At 33.8% G+C, this 25,554-nt stretch overlaps 3 protein-coding genes across 5 annotated transcripts in view; 1 reads left to right on the top strand and 2 right to left on the bottom strand.

Moving 5' to 3' along the window:
* The window catches only part of LOC140045136 (dynamin-like GTPase OPA1, mitochondrial), a 55,814-nt gene extending 48,181 nt beyond the window's left edge, over positions 1-7,633 (bottom strand). For 2 of the 3 annotated variants that reach the window (XM_072089895.1, XM_072089896.1), the window contains exons 1-8: positions 7,492-7,633; positions 6,149-6,467; positions 5,337-5,526; positions 3,328-3,384; positions 1,836-1,966; positions 939-1,043; positions 753-839; positions 36-112 (exon numbers count right to left, since the gene is read on the bottom strand). In XM_072089895.1, coding sequence (XP_071945996.1) covers positions 36-112; positions 753-839; positions 939-1,043; positions 1,836-1,966; positions 3,328-3,384; positions 5,337-5,526; positions 6,149-6,467; positions 7,492-7,520 — 995 coding nt within the window. In that variant the 5' untranslated portion in view covers positions 7,521-7,633. The remainder of the gene's footprint in view (positions 1-35; positions 113-752; positions 840-938; positions 1,044-1,835; positions 1,967-3,327; positions 3,385-5,336; positions 5,527-6,148; positions 6,468-7,491) is intronic. The other variant, XM_072089897.1, reaches the window with a different exon arrangement.
* A 90-nt stretch (positions 7,634-7,723) lies between these two features.
* Positions 7,724-17,443, top strand: LOC140045134 (general transcription factor IIH subunit 2-like). Its single transcript, XM_072089892.1, has 14 exons — positions 7,724-7,930; positions 8,710-8,768; positions 9,151-9,265; positions 9,536-9,622; positions 11,310-11,360; positions 11,890-12,050; positions 13,522-13,612; positions 13,733-13,820; positions 14,126-14,202; positions 14,332-14,362; positions 14,535-14,583; positions 14,792-14,895; positions 15,632-15,740; positions 16,117-17,443. The coding sequence occupies exons 2-14, from the start codon at positions 8,713-8,715 to the stop codon at positions 16,277-16,279; spliced, it is 1,182 nt and encodes a 393-aa protein (XP_071945993.1). The 5' UTR covers positions 7,724-7,930; positions 8,710-8,712; the 3' UTR covers positions 16,280-17,443.
* Positions 17,444-17,476: 33 nt separating this feature from the next.
* On the bottom strand, positions 17,477-25,299 carry LOC140045133 (sialin-like). Its single transcript, XM_072089891.1, has 9 exons — positions 25,162-25,299; positions 24,838-25,071; positions 24,632-24,719; positions 21,348-21,443; positions 20,596-20,729; positions 19,697-19,846; positions 18,763-18,895; positions 17,983-18,224; positions 17,477-17,638 (listed from the first exon to the last, which is right to left on the bottom strand). Exons 1-9 carry the CDS (start codon positions 25,288-25,290, stop codon positions 17,477-17,479), a joined length of 1,368 nt encoding a protein of 455 aa, XP_071945992.1. The 5' UTR covers positions 25,291-25,299.
* Positions 25,300-25,554: the final 255 nt, after the last annotated feature.

The raw sequence follows: 25,554 nt of genomic DNA, 5'->3' as shown, positions 1-25,554 counted from the left end.
AATAACATAGACGATTAAGAGAATCTTGCACTTACCGTGGAAATATTCTAGCCTGAGCCACCATTTCTAAAACACTGGTCTTTCCAGCACTTTGATCACCCACAACTACCACCTACAGTAAAGAAATATGATCAATAACAATACGGGCTTAGAGATTACCGATATGGGAAGTGGAAATACCAAGTCGCCCTGATATGGGAAGTGGAAGTACAAGTCACCCTGATATGGGAAGTACTGTAGAAGTACTAAGTCGCCCCGATATGGGAAGTAGAAGTACTAAGTCGCCCTGATATGGGAAGTGGAAGTACAAGTCGCCCTGATATGGGAAGTGAAAGTACAAGTCGCCCTGATATGGGAAGTACTGTAGAAGTACTAAGTCGCCCTGATATGGGAAATAGAAGTACTAAGTCGCCCTGATATGGGAAGTGGAAGTACAAGTCGCCCTGATATGGGAAGTGGAAGTACTAAGTCGCCCTGATATTGGAAGTAGAAGTACTAAGTGGCCATAAAGTATGTGGACATGGTCATTCCAATGCCAAAACAAGAGGCAACATTTTCTGCCAAAGCAAAAGTCTCTCTCACAGCCTCTAATCCCGAGTTGCTATTATCTGATTGGGTTTCTAGAAGTACTGGGCTAAGAGTTTTCCAACCCAGCCCACACATGTATACACATATTGGCCCTCATTCATTTCATGTTCCACTGTATTAAGGTGGTAGACATAAAAAGTTAAACTCCCTATTTTCAGACTTACCCTTGGTAAATGATCTTGAGTGTTGTAACTATTATCATAGCCAGAAAGCTCGTCCAGAACCTCTGAATACATGTCAATCAAAGATTTCTAAAGAGCAAAACAATAAATAATTAATAAATATAAATAAAAGAACCAATGCCAATGAAGCAACATATTTAGAAATTGACTAATTGTTAATTTCCTTACCTTCTCTCTTCTCGAGAAAGATGACCTATCACCTTTTAAGAGTAGTGCCTTCTTTAGTTGTCGGTTTTCTCTTTCTAAACGTTCGATCTCTCGTTGGTAACGAAGCTGAAAAGGTAAATTAAAGATGATGTCATGCATAACCCATTCATTTGTTGCTAACAACAATATTCTCTTCTTTAATAAAGATCATAAAAGGTAACTTTTTATGCTTTCCTATTTCTCTCTGATTTTTACATTGTTATATTTTTATATCTCAGTGATGTAGTCACAAGAAATAAATTGGTGCAGTTTTCTCAAGAAAATGGAACAATCTCTGTTCAAGCCACTGGGTTGTCAAAGGCCTCTGTAAAAAAGGGGTCAGGTTGAAACATTACCAAATGTACTGGTGGCTACGGCCATGTTTCTGTATATTTTTATAAATTTTGACTGCAAGCTCTTGTAATTTCTTTGGATTGGATGGAGATAATTTCTTATGTCTTTACAGTATGTCTTATTTATCAAAAACTAAAATGACGATAGCTGGGTAATAAAAATGGTAGGCTACTGCACGCAGTTTGTAAGGGCGTATGGCGCAGTGTGTTGGACGTTCGACTACTGATCGTGAGATCAAAGTTCCAATCCAACTTTCGCCGCATTGCTTGTATCCTTAGGCAAGATACTTTAATTGCATTTGCCTCTCTTCACCCAGGTGTATAAATGGGAACCTGGTAGATCAAGACACAACTTTGTGCTGATTACTAGCTGCATTATGGGAGTATGTTTCCATACGTGTTTGATTTAAAAAAATGACTGGGGAAATAATGTTCAGCGCCTAGAGGTTTCACAACATTAGGCGCTATATAAATCCAGGATATTATTATTATTATTACATTTGTAGGATCTGTTATTATCACTAACCTGTGCTTCAAGAAATTCTTCCTTCTGTTGTTCCAGTCTGTCCCATTCTTCTCTCTTTGGATCCTTTGATGACGAGGATGAACTGCCTTCTGGGGCTTTCATTGTTATGTGGATGCCACTCTCTTTCACAGCTTAAAAATTCAAAGAAATCCATCTTATATAGAAATTGCGCCTAATATTATTACAATAATAAATAAATAATAATTATAAATAAAACTACAATAACTTATATGCATTAACTGATTCCTGCTTGCTATTTTAAACTATGTATTCTACTGTAGGTATTTACTTATTATGCTGTTTTACCTTTCTTCAAATGCTTTTCACATTTAATGTACTGTACACACAAAACAATAAAATAAGGTTCTATCTCTATTGTACATTATTTTCCACTAAATATATTTTTAATACTATCTTATCTATATCAACTTTTTCCACGATGTCAACAGTAGTTTTTGAGGAAAATAATAATACTGCACATGTATGTACAGGGAATAATTTCACCAGTGTAGCATAGCAAAAAGCTATACAAAACAACCTTCTTGCTACACATTTCTACAATTGTGTAGCAAAAAATACGATAGAAAACTATGTTTCTTGACTCAAAAATCAGTTTGATTAGCAATATTGCTAAACAAAATTTTAAAATGAAATTTTTCCCTGATGTATCTAATATATATGTCCTTTTTTATTCTAAAAAATTGTTTTCTTCTCACTGCAGCAAACTAACCTTTATGCCTCTGTAAGCCTAATGGAACATTTTTATAGTACAAAAACTATTTCAAAGAACATTGTAACATTCAAACACAATGAATATTAAAAATAGTAAAAGGGGAACTGATGACTATTAAAAGAATGAATTCTTCTACAGTATCTCTACACCTTATGTTTTATTTTCTTCTTACTGTACACTAATTAAACAGCAATACATAATGCCCTTATGTTATTATTCTTCCAATAAACCTTGTATTTATTCTAATTGCCAGTTTTGAACATCACCTTCTAATCCCCTCCCCCATAAACTCATTCAAAACCGTGTTATTTTTTTTTTTTTTATGGATTACCAATAGTAAATTAATCACTGTAAACAGCGCATCTGCCTTAACCGTTCGGCAATTTAACTCAGTTCACATCATGTTGTCTACTTTTTCAGTTTCCCTTATCTGAATTTAATCACCCCCCGCCACCCCCACTTACACCCTACTCCATCACATTGACTTGGTGAGCGGCTTGAGCACTTTGTGGATATGTGCACTCTATAAATCTTATTATTATTATTACCTTGGTTTGGCTTACTTATAATTCCTTAATATTATAATTCATCCCTTTTCATTCTACTGTACCTTCATTCTTTTTATTTTCTTCCTCCCTCATCCATCTCTCCCAATCCGCACAACCCCGCATCCCCTCCCCCTCCCCAATTCTCTTTCTCCATCCCCACCCACCCTCAATGATATTCCCTCCTTAATTATCAACCAAACATTTTACACACCTCCAGTGAGGAATGAGCCTCTGCCTTCATTGAGTCCCTGAGATTGAAAAGACAGACCTGCACAAAAAAACAAAGCGAATAAAACAATGAGGGATGGACAAAAGAAGGAAATCAATCATCCCTTGTATGAGTCATGCTCTTTGTACAAAATCTTTAAAATGATTTGTTATTTTCATTGAATTAAACAATTTTTTTCAGAACTAGTTTTATTATTTAATTTTGTTTAAATATCATCAAAAAATATTATATTTTTTTAATGACTATAAATTGCTATAAAAAAACATTAAAAACATCAACAAATGAAAAAAAAACAACATGCATGGTGAATATGACAAGGAGAGAACACACAGGGAACATGCAAAAAAAGTAGGTTCTGCGTTGGATGTGAACGGATCTTAACCATGTCAAAATTATTCTAAAAATATGTAGTTACTGTAGTAACTGCAGTATAGTATGCTGACAGGATTCCCAAGCATAAAACACACTACCATCCCAACGGTTAATAAACTACACATCAACTACACAGTTAAAGGAAAAATTAAAACAAACAAAAAAATACTACATCAAACAAAAAAGGGATCTCAGTGAAGGCAGAAACCATTCTGATAGGGAGGTAAGTCCATTTAGTGAGGACGCTATTAAAATATACACTTAATAATTTACTGCTCCAACAAGAATACTATACTAAAGGTTAAATGATTGAAAATTAAACTTTATAAAAATTTCTTTTCTTTTATTTTAATCACACACATGAGTGCAAAACAATAGAAATAAACTTTTAAACACATCTTTCTTCTTTACCAACTATTAAGCTAGTTCATCTAATACACTTTTCACATTATTCAACATTTGTTATAACAAGGTTTGCTTAGTGTGTGAACGCAATTTTTTGCAAAATCTTTCAGAAAATTAAATTGATTATTATAATGCGTAATCAACTACAGTAGTTTGATTTGGTCAGAGTATAACCCACTATTAAGCGGACACCTTTATGGACCAAACCAAGTATCCCCTGAATGGGGATTAGCCGCAGTGGTAAAGCATATGTTGCACCTTGTTCGTTTTACATAGTGTGTCCCTTTAATGAGTGTGTCCCTTTAATGAGTGTGTTCCTTTAATGAGTGTGTTCCTTTAATGAGTGTGTTCCCTGAATTGGAGGTGTTCTACTACAACTAAAATTCCTAATATAAGCAACTAAAAATGCAGCTAAGTGTCAATCTGTTTACTCCGTATGTGCGTACTACTGCGTCGCATGTCATGAAAATGAAAAATCGGTATAATTCTGGACATGAAATCTGATGCGAACATGAGCAGACCGTGTGAAAGGCCCTTTAGCATTGTGAGTTATTACTGTAAGTTACTGTAAGCTCTGTTTGGTCTATAACTGATTGAGATTCATTAGGTTAAAGTGTTCAGTAACTAACTTTAGGTCTAAATCACACTGTAGCAGCACTGCAACTAACAACAAGTTTAGGCTTTATAACTAAATGGCAGAGTATATTATGCACACTAAACTAAACACCAATATTTTCTAGAAGTCTTAAAAGTTCTTCATTATTTTTCAGAATGTTTGTTAAAAAGTTTCACAGATTAACCCAAATCGTATACAGTCAACTCACCTATTATCTCGGAATGTGTTTTTATTTAATTGTAAAATTAAATTTTGGACCTTTTTGACCTCAATAAAACTAAAGAATTTTGGGTTTAAGGAATTCCGTTATTAGAAAAGTTGACCAATACATTGTTTACTTTGAAAATCACAGTGAACATTTTATGTGTGGCATATACTTTACTACAGCGTTCTGCACATATTTAAAATGTGTGGTAAAATGACGCCACTGTCTAATTTTCGTATACAGTATTAAGCAAATTATAATGTTATAAAATAAATTCAAGAATGCATATGTACAACTTGCTTACATTTTACGATAATAATATCAGCTTTTAGGTAAGGAAAACATAACTTAATTAATTAAAAAACACAGTTGGAAATCATCCAGCAACCTTACCTTGGCTAGAATCTGCCACAAAGCCTTTAATACTATTGACATTGCGTTTCAACCAGCCTTTCTCTGGCAGGTTGAAATGACTAATGAATTTTTGAAATCCACTAACAGCTCCTCGAAGTCCTTCGCTGTCGGGCATGTACTCGTCCATCCAGCTTAGATCTGGGAATTTTTCTTTCCACGCTTCATATTTCTAAAGTTAAAACAGATTTTTATTTAGTTCAACTATGGGTTGTTGATTGTTTAAAAGCCATGCGGTGGCTTGAGAAATTGAAAAAAATAACAACAATAATTTAGTGTCACAAGTGCCTTATTCTAACATGGTTTGATGTTGCAGAAAAGGTTCCATGTGCAGCTTGTTTCGATCACAATGTAAAATCCTGTGTACTGTGTCGACTTGACGGTGAATTGTTCAGGTGAAGCATGCAATTTTTACTTTCCAATGCAATTTCCAGGGACCTACAGTACAGGTTCATATTGCTAACATTATTTTACCTCTCAGCTCCAACCAAGGTGGATGAGGTCGAGGTGGAGGATTTGTATATATGCGGCTAAAGTTCTGTTGGCCGCAATGTAATGTAAAATTCTGACAAAATACCTTGTGTGCATTATTTAGTGGAAACCACTTAAGTGTTGAACTTCAATACATGATTTGGATATAAAAATATTCACCTTTAAACAAATAGAGTTAACATATGCACAAATAACCATACTTACAACCACCACATTTGTCTCTAAGTGGAAGTCATTGATTACAGTACACAGTATGCATTAACCAGTACAGAATATTGATCAAACTTAAAAATCATACTTACAACTTTTAATGTCGTTCCACCAGCAACAGCTCCACCAAGTACAAGATATCGGAGCTTCAAAAGTCTTGATACAGCGCGCACAGCAACACCGGCTACCATCCGTGGATTTTGAGTCCTGATGTACACAATCTTTGGCCTTGGTGTTGCATCAAATTTATTGATTCTTGTTAGTGTGGAATATCGTAAAACCAAAATTTGAAGTGTTCGTTCATGCATTGTATGTTTTAATATGGAGGATTGGCGAGCAGTATGGCAGATTTGTTCTGGATGATAACGCACCAGCGATCTTCTGTGTTTTAAAACCTGGCTACAGCATGGCCTTTAAAAACAAATCAAACAAAAAATTAGGTCAATAATGTATTATAAAAGTTGGTGTGTTGGGCGGATGTGGAGAGGAGACACCGATTTTATTTTTTTCCACCTGGCTTAGCCTTATCTAAAGCTCTGTCTACACTATCAAACTTTATGTGACAAAAAATGTGATGTTCTCATACAGTACTGTATGGACACAGTGATGTTATATTAACTACCATATTTGGGCATATACTACCATATTTGGGCCAATCACTGTCAAACTAGTTTGATAGTGTAGACAGAGATTACAGCCAAATTGTTTAATTCACAGTCACACATACTTTTTATTCAAGTTTTTGACACACACTTCTGGCTTCTGGACTAGGTAGGCCTAGCCTACAGTATATATTACTGATTTAATATTGTTTGAAGGTTTGAATGGCAAAAACAAATGTTGATATAAAGTTTGCGTTACACCACATACAGATTTGAAAAGAACTGTCGAGTTTCTCGACGTTTCGATCAATATACAGTACTCAGGACTGAGAATGTGTGAGATTGATCATTCTCACTCCTGAGGACAATGAAAGTATTGATCTAAACGTTGAAAATCTTAAAAGTTCTTTTGATTGATGTACCGAAAACTTTATATCAACACTTGATTTAGGCCTAGCCTCTAGGTAGGCCTAGGCCTATATTCATAACATAATAAAATTATTGTTTGCTTTGTTTGGAAGTATTGAAAAATAAAAATAAAGCATGTCAAAAAAGTTTGTTTGGTCCTTCAAAAAAATATAGGGCATAGCCTATATATAATTAAATTACTTTGATACAAGATAAAATATTACCACCTACAGTACTAGCTAGGCTACTCTATCTAGGCCTATGCTAGATAGACCGTACATCGTGGCCGGTTGTGTTCTGCAATCAACGCAGTGACCCAACCAAGAACAGCTAGCCTAGCAAACATCATCATCAGGAAAAGAGTGGGGCGGGGTCGAACAAAGTATTGTATTTACAACGAAATAAATGAAATTTAAAGAGCATACCCAAACTTTCCATTTACTAGTCTATTCATTATTGTGTATATTTGTTTATTACGCAAGCTTTCCAAGATAAAGGTAGTTTTTCATTATTTTAACGCAACATTAGCAAAGTATTCATCACCATCCTGTCGTCGGAAGCCGCCTCCAACAAAAAGTGCTGCAGCATGAAAAATCATGACGCGCCATGTGTGTCTTCGATGTCGATATTGTTTTTCTGTCATCGTACAGCAAAAAATATACAACCGGTAATAAAATCACTTTAAAGAATTATTTGTTGGAATAAATATGGTAATGTGTATGATATCATTAAACCATTTTTTAAGGTAATTCAAGCCAAACTGAGTTGAACTTTAAATTCTGGGGCGTTCCATATTCAATAATTGAGGTCTGAGTGAGGGCGTTTATTAAACAACAAACCGAAAAAGTTATCTGAAATTATTTGGTGTGTATTTCTTTGAGTTATTAATTATAACTCATTACATAATCGTAAACTTTTTGTGTAAAAGCTGTGTCTGTAATCTGGAATAACTCAAACATTTCAGGTCCTAGCTATATACTATTATATACTAGCCAGAGAGTAAAACGTGTAGGCCTAGGCTAGATTTATAAGAGTAGTAAGAAACACATCTTCGTCTACATAGGCAGTCAGCGCCAGCATTGCGTGCTATTCTGTCTCGAGTCGTTTCGCCCCAGCCCCAATGTATGAAAGACTGGGACTTGATGAATTTATTTGCATCTCATTAAAAATACATACTAAGATTATGAAAATGTAAATACAATTAATTAATATGTTATTATTTAATCATAGGAGAGTGACATGCAAATAAGAATAAGATAGATATTGATTTACATTCAATAGATTTTGTAAAAGTTTAACCAAACCAGCATGGAAAAAAAAAGGAAAATCAACAATGAAAATGCTTAGTTCTTTGTTTGTTTAATCCTGTATTACTTTTGTGTTTTATTTTCTATATTGTGTACATAATAATTCCTTGTAAATAGGCCTAAAATAACAAAAAAACATAGCATGCACCTTCATTCAAGAAGTGTGCCACTGTTTCAAAAGTGTAGCTTCCAAGTGAATTATTATATCAATAATTATTATATTAAGATAGATAGAGTTACATTTTTAAAATGTTAGTACAGTAGTAATAGTTCAGTGAAAAATGTTAATATTTGCTTCAAATTTTACTAACATGTATTTAAACTTATTATTTGCAGATAATGGATGAAGAACAAGACAAGGCATACACATGGGAGGGGGACTATGAACGCACCTGGTAAGCCTCTTATTTTAGAAAAAGAAAGTACAGTAATAATAATAAAAATATACGCTTAAGAATTTATTGGAGCTAAAAGCTCTGTCTTACACTGTCACACTTTGACAAAAAGTGTAATGTGCCCAAATATGTTAGTGATATGAAATCATCATTTCCATATATGGGCATATTTTTTTTACATAAAGTTTGATAGTGTAGCTCATTTGTCCCTCTTGGTACATCTTGGAGATGAACTCCTTGGATACAGTAGGCCTACATATGGGCTGTATTTAAAATATTTGCCAGGCCACTTCGTTTGTTCTTAATCATTCTTGATCGTTTATTCAGTACACTGAAGATACAGTGAACAAATTTGTTATTACGATTTACTTAATTTCATCAGGGAAGCTATCAAGGAAGATGAACAAGGCTCATTACAAAGCACAGTTGATGACATCATACACAGAGCTAAGCGTAGAAGGTTCCTTGACCGACCTGTTAATGTTCGTCTCGGCATGGTAGGTATTGTACTGATTTGATTTAGCCACAACCCTATAACTATAACTTAACCACAGAAAAACTTGAATTGTAGTTTTTCCAAAAAGCCTAATGCTCTCTCTACACTATCAATTTTTATGTGACAAAAAAGTGTGATGTACCCAAATATGTTAGTGATATGACGATATCGTGTGTCCATATATCACATTTGTTTGTCACATAAAGCTTGGTTGTGTAGATAAAGCTTTAAACAATTGTATTTAACACCCAAAAAATGTTTCCCTCTACAGATGCGGCATCTATTCATCATTTTGGATATGTCTAAATCTATGGAAGAAAAGGACCTAAAACCTACTAGACTTCACAGCACCATCAAGGTACATCAGAACTCCTCCTCTGGGACACCCCTATCCAGGAGACACCTCTCATTTCTGAAATGAGGACACTTCCTGTGTTAAAAACTATTGAGGGGCAATATACGTTGCCAATCCCTATTCAAGGGACACCTCTTATTCAGAAGTCATTTTGTTCTATTCAATTCAATTCAATTCAAAAGACATTTATTTTCCTCCATAGCAATACACTACAAAGTAAAATACAGAAATGATAATGTTTTAGTAAAAATGATAAAGATGATTGTTGGATATATAAAAGAAAAGAGAATTTTAGAAAATTGGCCATGGAGGAAGGCATAATCCCGAGACGATGTGGAAATCTTGTACTGGGTATGCCTATGTAAATATAATGGATATTTGTATAAGAGTGGAAATTAAGAGAAACAAGCATGACAAAAAAATGCACAAACAGGGAAAAAAAAAATAGATCAATCAAATTGTAATATCAGAAAATAAAACTCAAAAATCACAGTAGATCAATGTTCAGCAGCATAAAAAAATCAAATTGCGACATTCGATCGTTGTCTTTTTAATAGTTTAACATTAGGTGTTGTTTTAATTTTTTTGGAAAATAAAGAAATTGAAACAGCATTTGTAATTGGGGGTGGTAAACTGTTCATCATTGGTGTTGTGGATAGGTATGTGTATATCTGTTCTAGAACGTGTTGGGTAATTGTGAATAGAAAAATTGGAAATTAACATATTGCTTAAATGATTTGGAGAAGTGGAATGCAGGGCTGAGAATACAAATTTGCCTTGTTGCAAAATATTCAATCATTAATGTACAAATCTATCATAGCCCACCAATTTGACTACTGCAATGTAGTATGGGGTCGTTGTAACCAAACCCTCAAATATAAACTCCAAGTACTCCAAAATAGAGCGGCTAAAATAATTACACATACATCTAGGTATGACTCTAGCTCACAGGCGCTCAAAGATTTAAATTGGCCTAATTTAGAAGAAAAACAATATTACAACGAAGCAGTCACAATGTATAAATTTAATGAATAACTTGACACCATCCTACTTAAGAAACAGATTCTATGAACGCAAACAAACATATAATACTAGATCAAAAGATATTCTAAGTTTACATAAGGCAAACACTGAGTATAAAAAGAAAAGTTTCTCGTATTCTGGCGCAAAGCTATGGAATAGTTTAAATGCTATAAACTCAAATGCAATTACAGCTCCTAATATACATATATTTAAAAAAATGATAAATGACCAAAGATAAAATATACTTGAAACTCTATATTTTTTCATGAAATCTTTTTGGTTTTTTTTTTGTACTGTAAATGATAACTTGTGTAATGGTATAAATAGTTTTGTAGTAAGTAACGGCCTTGTGAAAAGCACCAATATGGTGATTCAAGTGTTGCATCCATTTTTAAATAAAGTTGTTATTATTATTATTATTATTATTATTAGTTTATATCAGTGAGTTTGAGGTTGGAAAATAAATGGGAAAATGTTTGGTCCTGAAGGTGTCCACTTAATAGTGGTTCTAGTGAACAGTGAACAGTATTTCCAATGTCTTATTACAAACATATTTAATATAATTATTAAACATACTGTATACATATACACATTTATAATTATTTATTCTATCTTAATACGGTTCGAGAGGTCTGAAAATAATTAGTAATTATTAATTTACTTTCAGCTTATAGAGAGTTTCATTGAAGAATACTATGACCAGAATCCAATCAGTCAGGTATGTACTTAACCAGTTGCCTAAAATGACTATTGTTTGTTTATTCCTAAATTGAGGAAATTTTGACTATGCTTCTACAGATCCAACGACAGCCACAGTAATTTAACTGTTAAGTACTGTAGTAATCAAGTAATTTAAGTCTGATAAGCAAATTTTCTATTTTGAGACCTGCCAACTTTTAAAAATTAAATATCAGGTATATTTTTTAAAGCATGTCAAAACTATAGAGGGTGCTATAATATTTTGAAAATTATCTCAAACTAATTAGGGCGCTATTAAAAAATAGAAAGATATTGGCATATATAATAGTAAACATGAGTATGGCGTACCACCAAAGATGAAAAATGTTGAGAATATTGTATTTTAGCGGGTATTGACACACAATATCGGGAGACTATTGACATTATCAAGATATTTTTTTATGTTTATCCAAAATATCGGGAAAAATTATATTTTAGTGAGACAGTGAGAGATGACAAAAGGAGGTCTGTATTTTAAAATTCATAATTAAATTTCTTTTTTAAAATAGCTTGGAATTATAACAACTAGTAACATGAGAGCTGAGAAACTGACAGATCTTGGCGGCAATCCTAGAAGACATATAAACACACTTAAGAAGTGCAAAGACAAGGTGTGCCTTAAGGAACCCTCTTTACAGAACTCTTTAGAATTGGCATTAACCTCTCTCAGGTAAGAAATATAAGAGAAGCATTGTCAGACTTACCTAAATAGTGTACAGTATATAGTGCTTTACCAAGGGGATTTGTATTTATAAATTTTAAAACTGGAATTTGACTACTATCACATGCAACTCCAAGATCTCTCTTGGTGAGTGAGTGGCCGAGCGGTTAAGACAGTGGAACCGTAATTACCTAGCCATAACAACGGCAGGGGTTCGAGGCTAACTCACTCCATGGTTCTGGTGGTAGAACGAGTCTTCTCGGATAAGGACTATAAACCGTAGGTCCAGTGTACACATCTAGCTCGTGTGCACTTTAAAGAACCTAGTACATCTTTCGAGACGAGTAGGGGGTTACCCCGTGTATTAGTACATCACAGCCACTGATCACCAACTGGGCCCTCTGGGAGACCAGTCATTGACTGAAGAGGTTACCCAGTATAAATATATATTTCAATCAATCTCTTTGCGTTGAGCTGCCTCCAAACGGCACTCTCTGACTGGCAGGGGCCAAGATAAATCAGTACACTGAGGTAACCCCTACTCTTACAGAAGATTGTGTCCTTAAAGGCAAAACCAGAATGTATTTACTCAAGACCAATCAAGTTTTAAATCCATATCTGAGAAAAACTGTGGCCAAAGAGAGCCTTGGACCTGGGCTGGTTTTATGGCTATGGTTTGCATACCTTAATGCTTAGCCACAATAATTTAACGCAGTTGCGGTTGCAGAATGATACTTTCACCTTCACCTCAAACGAAAATCTTGTAGTTAAGTTTGAAGCTTTAGTTCTTTTCTGGTAAACCTACTGTACTGTAGGAGTAAACCTTTTTAATATGCCTTTGATAAACTTTGTTTTCAACAGACACATGCCAGGCCATGCCAGCAGAGAGGTCCTCATCATTATGGGCAGTTTAACCACCTGTGACCTACTGTACTGTAGGAGTATATCTTTTTAATATGCCTTTGATAAACTTTGTTTTCAACAGACACATGCCAGGCCATGCCAGCAGAGAGGTCCTCATCATTATGGGCAGTTTAACCACCTGTGACATACTGTACTGTAGGAGTATATCTTTTTAATATGCCTTTGATAAACTTTGTTTTCAACAGACACATGCCAGGCCATGCCAGCAGAGAGGTCCTCATCATTATGGGCAGTTTAACCACATGTGACCTACTGTACTGTAGGAGTATATCTTTTTAATATGCCTTTGATAAACTTTGTTTTCAACAGACACATGCCAGGCCATGCCAGCAGAGAGGTCCTCATCATTATGGGCAGTTAACCACATGTGACCTACTGTACTGTAGGAGTATATCTTTTTAATATGCCTTTGATAAACTTTGTTTTCAACAGACACATGCCAGGCCATGCCAGCAGAGAGGTCCTCATCATTATGGGCAGTTTAACCACATGTGACCTACTGTACTGTAGGAGTATATCTTTTTAATATGCCTTTGATAAACTTTGTTTTCAACAGACACATGCCAGGCCATGCCAGCAGAGAGGTCCTCATCATTATGGGCAGTTTAACCACATGTGACCCTGATAACATACATCAGACAATCGATGTAAGTTTTACATACTGAAACACACTGTACACAATACAATACAAAACCATAACTTGTATGTAGTTGTATGTCTGAACAGACCCTTAATGTAATGTGTGTTATGATTTAATTCCTTTTCAGACAATGAAGTCAAATAATATAAGATGTTCAGTTATTGGTCTCGCAGCTGAAGTGAGAATATGTAAAAAACTCTGTAATGTAACAAATGGTAAGATTTTGTTACAATTTAATTTTATTTGTTTTAGGTTGTTTTTTCTTACTTTTTTTCAAATTTGTTTTTTGTTTACTTTAAAATAAATTGTTTTAAAAACTTGTTTAGGTTTTTTTTCTTTTACTTTTTTTTGTTTTTTTTTTATTGTTTTCAATTATAGTACTATACAGATTCAGGGGATACTGAAAATTATTAGGTTAATCCAGATTAATAATGATTATTATTAGTGACAAAAGTACAGTAAATATCAGTAATCTGAGGAGTTAACCCTGATGACATTGTAACTATTGATTTATTTTCAGGAACCTATGGAGTTATACTTGATGAAACTCATTACAAAGAACTATTAATGGAACATACTTTACCTCCACCAGCCACGGTAATGCTTTTGTTTATTTATTTATTTTTCCCATGCAATATTTTATTTAGGAGTAGGTTAAACAACAAAAAAACAGTCCATTTCATATTAATTTAGTTATTATATTATCAAAAATCATTTTACTCTTAGGTTAATTCGGAATCATCATTAATCAAGATGGGTGAGTAGCTATTTAATATTTTATGTGTTTTGTATTTGTTGACCCAAGGTCTTGTTATATAAAATCTCAAGTCTATTCTTTCTTTTATATGCTAATAGTAGTTTTAATTGTGATTTACTCTTTTTAAAAACAATATAGTTCATTTATGTACTGTATTTTATAATTGTTTTAGGATTTCCGAAACATCAAATTCACACAGATAAACCTGCTATTTGTGTTTGGTAAGTTGTTTATTGTTGACATTTTGATAACTTTATTGACTTTAACTCTAACGTCAAGCGCAGATCCAAATACCATCCTATTTCTAATTCCTGGATCCGCCACTAAAAGTTTGTGGGATCATTGAGTGTTCCTTGCTGTTATATTATTTTTCACTTAAAATAAAGTGTTGTTATTTAATTAGTGATTTTATGTCTTTTTATTTTTTAGTCATCTTGATTCAAAAACTTCAGAAGGGTTTGGTTTAGGGGGATATTTCTGTCCACAATGTCATAGCAAATATTGCGAACTTCCAATTGAATGCAAGTGCTGTGGTGAGTACATATTAGAATAGTATATATTATTGTCCCTCTAAAAAAATTTTTTTTTTTAATGTCTTGAATGTTGAATATGCCATTTTAATGTCACATAATAGTTATTCACTTTGACCAAATTTTAGACCGAAAACTAAATTATTTACCTGAAAAAAATGTAATTTAAACAAAAAAATAGTAAAATTGACTGGAAGTCAATGGGTTTTTAGTTGAATTGAAAACATATTTTATTTCTACGGAAGTAATTGACTTTATTCAAATTGTGAATTGGCCTATATTCAAAGTCTTTTTTTATTAATCTTTATTTTGTAATGTTTTTGGGGACAATATATCTTTAAGCAAATACAAAATTAGACATACATTTATGTTTTAGTCATTTCTAAAGATACCATGATCTTCGTAACAGTGGGAAATGTCATCTAAACTCTACCATCAGCTTACAGTGCATGCTGTCAGTAATGTCACAAAGTGACACTAACAGACGATATGCTTATGAAATGTATTTTGTAGTTTTTACAATAATATTATTAATATTTTTGTTTTTACCTAACAAATGGTAAATTCTCCCCGACAATTTTCTGGTGAGAAACCCTATCACCCTACTGGTGAAACAGGTATTTCTTGACAGCAGAACCTTCGATTTGAAATGAAAATTAGATAACTCACTCAACTATTATTCAGTTACAGTATGTCCTTGCAGCAGAATCAGAGATGTTTAAATTTGGTTTTATTTCAGGTTTGACTTTAGTGTCGGCACCTCACTTAGCAAGATCATTTCACCATTTATTTCCTTTGGATGAGTTTACAGAAATATCAACTACAAGTCTAGATGAGTCTTACAGTTCGTAAGTGTTTTTTTTTCCAACATATACCTGCAAAAGTAGTTGACAGAACCAATTCGGTATGGCTAGTTAAGGGATTCCTACAGTAGTTGACAACTAATTCTGTATAACTAGCCAAGGGGTTCCTACAGAAGTTGACAGAACCAATTTGATATGACTAGTCAAGGGGTTCCTACAGTAGTTGACAGAACCAATTCTGTATGACTATAGCCAAGGGATACCTACAAAAGTAGTTGACAGAACCAATTTTGTAAGAGCAGCCAAGGGGTTCCTGTAGCAGTTGACAGAACCAATTCTGTATGAGTAGTACTAGACTGACAACTCCAAATACTGGATGTCTACATTACTGTTATTTTTATAACATTTTTCATATTTCTAGATATTGTGAAGCATGTCAGGGAAAGTTATCAGGTCAAGTAGTGTACTTATGTCCAAGATGTGATAAAGTTTTCTGTCTTGAGTGTGAGATGTTTATACAAGAAGCATTACATTCATGTCCAGGATGTGCTAGTACAAGACCTAAGCAAGTTAGAACTAGCTGAGATACTGTACTGTATGATTTGCTAAGAGATAACTAAAGTAGTTTACAGAACCAGTTCTGTATGAGTAGCCAAGGAATCACTAGTTGATTAAACTAGTTCCATGCTTGGTGCTAACTGTAATTTGTTTTTTGCATTTCCCACCGGTAAAAATCTAATCTACAGAATGTATGTGTATAGCCAAGAGATATGTAGTTGACAGAACCAGTTCTGTATGAGTAGCCAAGTGATAAGAAGTTGACAGAACCAGTTCTGTGTGAGTGAGTAGCCAAATGATACCAAATTGACAACCAGTTTTTTTCCATAGATACTGTATGAGTTGCCTAGGTATACCTACAAAAGTAGTTGACAGAATTAATCCTATATGAGTAACCAAGGGATACATACACTAGTTAACAGAACCAATTCTGTATGACTAACCAAGGGATACCTAGTTGACAGAACGAGTTCTGTATGAGTAGTAGATAGTAAAACAGTAGTTGACAATCAATCAATCTGCTTTAAGATATCATATATGGCTCTCATTATTGCCTCGTCCTTCGGATGGAATGTAAGAGCTGTTGAACGTGTATTCATACATTGCACATATGCACAATAAAGAACTACGTACACACTACTATATATACACAAAAGTAGAGGAACGTCTCAGATCATGGCCGTCTGGGAGAAATGTACTGAAGTATAAGGAAGAAAAACAATGAAAGTATTGACAGAAGTAGTGTACTTTCAGTTTAAAACAATAAATAAAGGAACAAAACTGTCTTGTTTGTTTGTAATGATAATATTCATCCAGCGTTTACTATTGTGGAGCGCGGTAGGGGTGATTGAGATGCACTAGTACACCAGGGTAACAGCTTACAAATGGAAAGCACTGCTGTCAATCGAAGAAGTAATATCTTGACGTAGCAATACAGTAATTATATTGCTTGCCGTGGCCCTCTCGGAAGTTACAAATCAACTTTTAATATTGTTAGGAACCACATCATACTGCAGTCACTGCAGTAACTTGTATGTTTCGATAAATTAGCAAATACAATATATTCATTTCATCAAAATAAGACCACGAAAAGTTCCGTAAATGTTTGGTATTTTAGAATATTATTAAACTTTGTGTATTATTGTTCCGGAGAACTCCAAAGTTTACAGTTACATTAATCTATAGACAAATAATGTTCGATAATTTTTTTAAAAATTTTATCATTATTTTGATTGAATCAAGTGTGTGGTTTCATATTTCTGTATTGTATCTTCTTTCGACCATTCTTGCTCCTCTCCTTTGGCAAATATAAGAAAAAACACCATTCCAAATAGCAGTATGGCTGCATTAATTATAAAAATGTAAGACCATTGTTTAAATGTATTCTGAAAAGAAATAAACAGATAATATCTCAAGTTTCAGATCATCTGGTTAGAAGTAATCCTTATCTATATTATATAAAAGAACATTATTATGTGATCTCATGCACAATTATCATGTCACGTGGCACGACAGGAAACTTGACAGGCACTAGTCTAGAATGGAGTGATGACTAAAGCATATTTTCCACTAGGCGAATTTGTTCGCGCGAATCAAAAGTGTCAGCTTAAACGCATGCGTAGAGAAAAAGTTGGAATAGCGAAACATAAATACGCTTTAAAATTGTGGTATTAGGCAACTAGAATATTATCGTCACAAATGTGCAATATTTAAACAATGTTTTACTTACATTTCCTTCTATCAAGTTTCCAAGAATAAAAGGAATTGTGAATCCACCAATACAGGCAACCGTTGTCGCCAGTCCGATAATTATCCCAGCATATTTTGAAGATACGTCCAATAAGTTGGTATTCAAGCCAGGTGGATTGAATCCAAGCGAACAAAAGACAATTGCCATTAAAAACATAAATTCTACCAAAGACTCGCCAAATTGGGAAATAAGAAGAAAGCAAACTGCAGCAACACCAAAATCTAAAAAAAAAAAAAAAAATTGAATGTTTAACTAACTTCGAACGCATTAACAAATCGGAAATGGCGAACAGACGTCTACCATTATAACCGCTAATTACCTGACGCCTTTAGGAGGTTATGTTTTTAAGATATTTTGCGTGCGTGTTTGTCTTTTAGCAAGATGACGTCAAAACTACAAGACGGACCACATTTAAACCACAGATGTGTGGTCATGGACTACATTACTGTACATTCAATTCTGGACCACCACCAATTTTACTCCTGTGGTGGACTGGAGTATGTTTACCGGATGATTTTGCCTGATACGGTCTAGAATGTAAAATAATATTTAACCATACGAATTGCAGTAAGAAAATGTCAATGTTTGTATACGGCTGTTGTAGTAGGCCTGTGTGACATTTCTTTCAACAAGATATTCCACCAACAAATACAAACTCTACAGTACAGCTCACTATGTCGGTCGGTTGGCTGGTTAACACTAACTTGAGCACGCAACTGCAGCCATGTATATGGCCTTATTTACTATGGAAAGACATACCGATGATAACAAATATTTTTCTTGTATTCAAAATGCTCAATATATTACGACGAATGATAAAGTCAGCACAGGCAGCAGAAAGCAGAACAACTGGAAGCCTAGTAATACTTGGAAGTGCTGTTAGAAAGCCAGTCTAATAATAAAACAAACATAATTATAGGGGGCCTAATTATATAATATTTAGGCTGCTTTTACGGATTTTTTTTAAAGTCATTGATTGACACCGACGTGTTTAAGGTGATGTCGTGAATAATGTTGCCGAACTTTCGACAGCATAGTAGAATTAAGATAAATAAACTTGCGGGGTTTTTTTTGCAAAAATGTTCTGTTGTTACCCCATTATAAAATCAAAGTTTAAAGAAATAGCATCATCATCAATTTTATAATCTTAATTTAATCCAATAAATGCCACCAGTGTAAAACCAACCATCTTAACAAACACAATAGGATTTACTTTTCTAAATTGTATTAAAAAACAAACAAGTATGGTGCAGTGTGTTGGACGTTGGACTACCGATCGTCAGACCTATGTTCGAATCCAACTCTCGCCGCATTGCTTGTATCCGTAGGCAAGATACTTTACTTACGTTGCCTCTCTCCACCCAGGTGTATAAATGGGTACCCAGTTAGATCTAGACACAACTTTGCGCTGGTTACCGGCTGCATTATGGGAGTATGTTTCCATACGTGTTTGATCCCAAAAAATACTGGGGTAATAATGCTTGTAAAGCGCCTTTGAGCAGGATTACTCATGAAAAGGGCGCTATATAAATGTGGTATTATTATTATAATATGAAAGAAAATGTATTGTAGATGGAGAAATATTCTATATATTTAAGCTTAGAGTTTGCGAAATTTGTTTTTCTTTTCAGTTTGTAAGTTTTTTTTTTATATGGATGACATATTTCTGAAATAATATTTTATAATAACTTACAGTTTTTGCGTCAAATCCTAGAATGGATGAGATAAATATTGGAACTTCAGTGATGCTGAAATACATTGTAGTGTCAAAGGCAAGAAATCCAATCACAATGGCCCAAACAGCAGACGACGTAAATAAATCTTTCCAAGGAACTACGGAATACTATAATAAATATTCAAGTGTTATACAGACAGACTAAAGGCCAATTTACACAGACGAGCGGTAACGGTAATAACAAGCACGAATATGCGATACTTGGGGTAGGCTACAGCAAAAGATGTAATGACGTCACGATATCATTAATAGGTTTTACTGTATATATTCTTATTCTTCAAGTCAAGACCTTTGAAATGACACCAAACACCAAATCGTTTGGCACCAAGGTACCATCTTCGAGACGTCATATGGCTGCATCCGGTTTGAAATCCTAGCTCAATACTACAACGAATAAGGGAGGAGTAGTACTTTATAAATCGCACTTTTTTTCGATTGGTACCATGTTTATGACGTCATAATTCTGCATCCGATTGAAGTACGAACATTTTCTCTCTATAGCTTTGTTCACCTATTACCCTAGTATATGCATGCCATGTTTCAGAGCCGTCAGAACTAGTATGACTTGAAAGTTGGCTCAATAGTGTCCTGTACCCCGAGTAAAAATATAGATTATAATGTTGACCATTTACACACAACGGCGCTGAGCGGACGGATGGTTCCCGCCCAGGATAGATACAGATTCTACTTGGGTACTTGTACAAAAAGATATAGGTTTTTTTTTAGTTTACAATCTATACCCAAGTGGGCAATTTCAGTGACGTCATTGTGGTTCATCTTCTGGATGACCTGATCATTATCAATTATAAAGATTCAAAACTTTTCCATTATAAAAAACATCAATTATACAGACATACCGTAACATTAGTAGTCATGCTTTCTTTATATAATTCGAAATGTTCTAACTCCTTTTTTGTAATAAACGGGTCAGTATTTGGCGTTTCATAAACAAGTGTTGTCCATACTACTAATCCTACTAACCCGAACACGCCTGCAATAAAGGAAAATATTTAATTATTATTATTATATAGTATTATAGTGTGTTTTTTTTTTTTTAAATAAAAAATTATAATTATCATAGTTAAAATTAACATAGTTAACATTATATAATAATTTTAGGTCTATAGGCCTATAACTTTCTTCTCGATTCAAATTCACTCACGATTTATATTCTATTTTCTCTCACCGGCATAGAGGAAGTTGGGCGGCGTCTTACCCGGAAGTTCTACAATTATTCCTTTCTGGCTGTGTTACTTTATCGTTAATGTTTCGAATTAGTGTTTTGCTTATTTTTATTTGTATCTATGACATTAGGCGATGGAACATGAGGACTCCACAAAAAGAACGAATTTGCAATAACAATTCAGTTGAAGCCTGACCTTGCAATTCTTTTCTATAATTTGTACTTTGATTTATAATTAAAATTATAAATATTACAAATAACTATATATAACTTTAATCAATTATCTAGAAAATTCAGATCTTCGATAGGTTGTATCTAAGTTTTTCAAAATCTGTGTTTTCTAGTTTAATTATGCTAGAGGAAAACTGCACTTAAATGAATCGTTTACAAACAATTGTCCCTTAATATGGGAATAGTATTGCATACTGTAAGTGTAAAATAAAGTCGGCCAACCACCAAGTTCATTTACTGTGCAAAGCCAACCAGAAAAGTGACTTGAAACAATTGTTGCGACGGTCATTCCTGTAAAAAAAAATTATACAAATTGGTATATGCATACGCATGGCCTGTCAAATTACAAAATAATTAACAGGAGTTTCGGCGGAACACTGTGTATTGTAGTCTTGGTTCTAGACTGAGTGTTTATTTAATATCAGTAAAAAGAGAAATATTTTGGCACATATGGCGTTTCATACTACTTGAGCTCGTATCCTCAGGGAAAATCCGACTACGGTAAAATACAAATAACTACAGACTATGTGCCATTTAGTGCGTGACCAACCGCACTGCAAGTAGTTTGACCAATCACGGCGCGATGGTTCATCCGAACTGTCGCCTTGTTTCGTTTCGTTGCACCGATATGGGAAGTTTAAAATACAAAATCACAGTACAACTGATGAAAAAGTTACATCGGGCATGTGCAATGAAGCAGCAGAACCATTGTTGCTTTTCTGTGCATACTTTGACTATTTAGTAGTGCTTAACTCTTACCATTTGGACAATAAACTTATAATAAAGGAAGTTGAGCATTTTTACAGTTCTTTATATAAAAAAAAGATATAGAGCAAATAGATTTAAACGTATTAATAACAAACCAGAACTTCGAAAAAGTTTCAGAAGAAGAATCTCAAAAGCTTGAGAGTGAATTGACCTTAGCTGAGCTTACAAATGCACTCAATAAAATGAAAAACAACAAATCACCTGGAACAGACGGCTTTACGTCTGAATTTTTCAAGATTTTTTGGGGGAAACTGGGTGCTCTACTTCTTCGTTCTTTGAAATATGGCTTTAAAACTTGTAACCTTTCAGTCACTCAAAAACAGGGAGCAATCACTCTAATCCCAAAGGCGAATAAATCAAGAAAAGAATTAAAAAATTGGCGTCCTATATCTTTATTAAATGTTGCTTACAAAATTGCTTCATCGGCCATAGCAGAGAGGCTAAAATCTGTCCTTCCAAATATCATTAATGAAAACCAAGCGGGATTTATATTGGAGAAAATGTTCGTATTTTATATGATATCCTCTCACTCTATGACGAAAAAAACCTACCTGGTCTCGTATTACTGGTAGATTTCGAGAAAGCCTTTGATTCCCTGGCGTTCAAATTTATTAAGTGTTTGACCTTCTTTAATTTTGGACCAACTCTTAAGAAATGGTGTAGACTTTTTTACACGAATATCTCTTCATGCGTTCTAGTTAATGGACACCCCAGCAATTTTTTAAATATTGAAAGAGGTTGCAGACAGGGCGATCCGCTATCTCCATACCTATTTATTCTGGGAGTGGAAATTCTAAACATGATGGTACGCCAAAATATTAATATTAAAGGAGTAACAATTGATACCTCTGAAATTAAAATGTTACAATACGCAGATGACACTGCATTTCTTCTGAACGGCTCACACAAATCACTTACTGAATGCATGAGTACACTTTCAAAATTTGAAAAGATGTCTGGTTTAAAAATTAACATTTCTAAATCCAAAGCAATATGATTTGGATTAAAAAAGTTCTCGAGTGAACAAATTAATACTAATTCAAATCTTGACTGGTTTGATAAAGGCCGTTTTGATTTTTTGGGTGTTACATTTGACTTAGAAATAAGCAAAATGACTAAAATAAATGTTGAAGAGATAACTGGTAAAATTAGGTCTACTATCAATGTGTGGCGTAAGAGAAATCTTACTGTGTTGGGAAGATTAACTGTGTTAAAATCTCTAATATTATCAAAACTTAATTATATTTTCACAATGTTGCCAAACCCTACTACAGCTTATCTAAATGAACTTAATAGGATGTTTTTTAATTTTGTCTGGAAGGGAAAAGATAAAATCAAAAGAAATAAGCTAATTAGAGAGTATAAGGATGGCGGAATTAACATGATTGGTATCTTCAGTTACATAAAGGCAGTTAAGATTAGTTGGATGCGAAGAATTCGTAACAACACTGGAATTCTCAATGTAGTTTTCAACAAAATATGCCATGGTAAAAAAACTGAATCAATCTTTGAATACGGCTCATGCATGATTCAGAGGCTGTCGAAAAATAATATGAACAATTTGTTCTGGAGAGATGTTCTCCATTCATGGTCCGAGTTTATTGCTATTCATAATTCAACAGCATCTGCAAACTATAACGTACTAAAAGAACCAATATGGTTGAATGATTCGATTCTAATCAATAACTTTCCAATTTTTTACACCAATTATTATGAGTGTGGCGTAAGGTTCATAAATGATTTAATCTCGGATAGAGGAACCTTGCTTAGTTATGAAAACTTCAAAACACACTATAAGGTGAAAAAAAATAATTTCCTTAATACTATGGATTAATTGATGCAATTATAACTAAATACCCTTCTTTGGGTACAGAAATAAACCCAATAAATTTACCCATACTTGAAACCATAACCAAACCCCAAACAGGATGTAAAGCTTTTTATCGTAAGTTTATTCAAAACAAAGACTTTAACTGTAAAGCTAAACAAAAGTGGGGTAAAATCTTAAATGTTGAATTCTCGGAACATGAATGGGAAGAAATTAATGTTGCAACTTTTAATGTGACCGACAACGTAAAATTACGATGGTTCCAATACAGACTTAACAACAGTATCCTCACAACTAAAGTTTACCTTAAGATTATTAAGTACATCGACGAAGATAACTGCTCCTTTTGTAACATTAGAAGAGAAACAGTTTATCATTTATTCTGTAAATGTAATATCAGTAGATGGATAAGCAATTTTTTTTTTTCAATGGTGTTCTCGAAATCTTGATATTCGTATATGTGTATCGGAAAGTGAACTGCTTTTTAGTAATACACCATCCAATAGGATTAATTTACTTTTGTCAATACTAAAGTTGTATATATATATAAGAGTAAGTTTTCGGGCCTCCTCTCAACCACCGGCCTCATAAGCTTTGTAAAATATTACTTTACAATTAAAAAGTTTAGATGTTTGATTAATAATAGAGCCGAAGAATGGGAAGAGTGGAGTGCCTGGGATAATCTTCTGTAACATAGATTTGTATCACTCTATATCCTGACTTGATGTGCACAACTATATTTATTTTATAAGAAGGTGTTTATATAGGAGAATTGATTTTGTATAATTTTTCTATTTTTTCTCTGTCTGCTTTTTTTTTTTGTATTTCGATGTATTAAAGAAAGATTGAAAAAAAAAAAAAAAAAAAAAAAAAAAACTCTTACCATTTGCTACTATAGCTACCATAGTACTCCGTTCGGTGGGAGCTGTCCACTTTCCTAATATAACGTAGGCAGCAGTAACACCCACGCCCTGGAATAAATTAAAACATTTTTTATTTTCGATCGTTCGTTTGGGCCTTAAGTCAATTGTTCTCCTGTTTACTTCAGTACAAAAGCAAAACATTTTACAATATTAACAAATACTACACCTGTACTGCTCCGTCTAAAACACGTATTATAATTAATAGGTTTGCATTGATTTCTGCAGCAAATGGAACAAGTGCTATTAGTAGACTCTCGCAAAGTAGCACAAGCCCGAGTACTTTTTTACCGCCAATGTATCCCGAACACCAGCCTCCAGGAATTGGTGTGATCGTGTAACCAATGTAGAAAGCACTCAGGATACTTTGCTGGGTCATTTCATCCCAATTGTATGTTGGTATCTATAATAATAATAACAAATCATAACAACAATTACGTCTATAGAGAATTGTCATATGATAATCATAGGTTAGCTTAGGAAATTTACTTACTAAATCTTCGTACGATTGGTCATCATTGATGTTGTTTGTTGTATTTTCTCGGCGGCGTACCATAGCTATCATAGCAATACTCATGTTGATTCTTGTACAATATAACCAGAAGAATATCGTGGCACACATACCTATGGACGACCATTAACAAGTAAATGTTAAAACTCATATCAAGAAGCTTAGTCTAGTAGATTCGATTCGGATTAATTTTGGTAAACTAATACACATTTTAGTACATTTGACGCGTGTAATACGTATATTTTAACTGGAATCCAGTTTTCGAAAAATATCAAAACGTGATGATCCACTATAGCGATAGTAAAAGAATATTATATGGGAAAAGTGGAGCCTTGGGAAAAGTTATACAATAGGCTTAGAATATGATGTGAACAT

Source organism: Antedon mediterranea, chromosome 3 (genome assembly GCF_964355755.1).
Source record: "Antedon mediterranea chromosome 3, ecAntMedi1.1, whole genome shotgun sequence".
Lineage (NCBI taxonomy): Eukaryota > Metazoa > Echinodermata > Crinoidea > Comatulida > Antedonidae > Antedon > Antedon mediterranea.
This window is presented reverse-complemented; position numbering and strand designations above follow the sequence as displayed.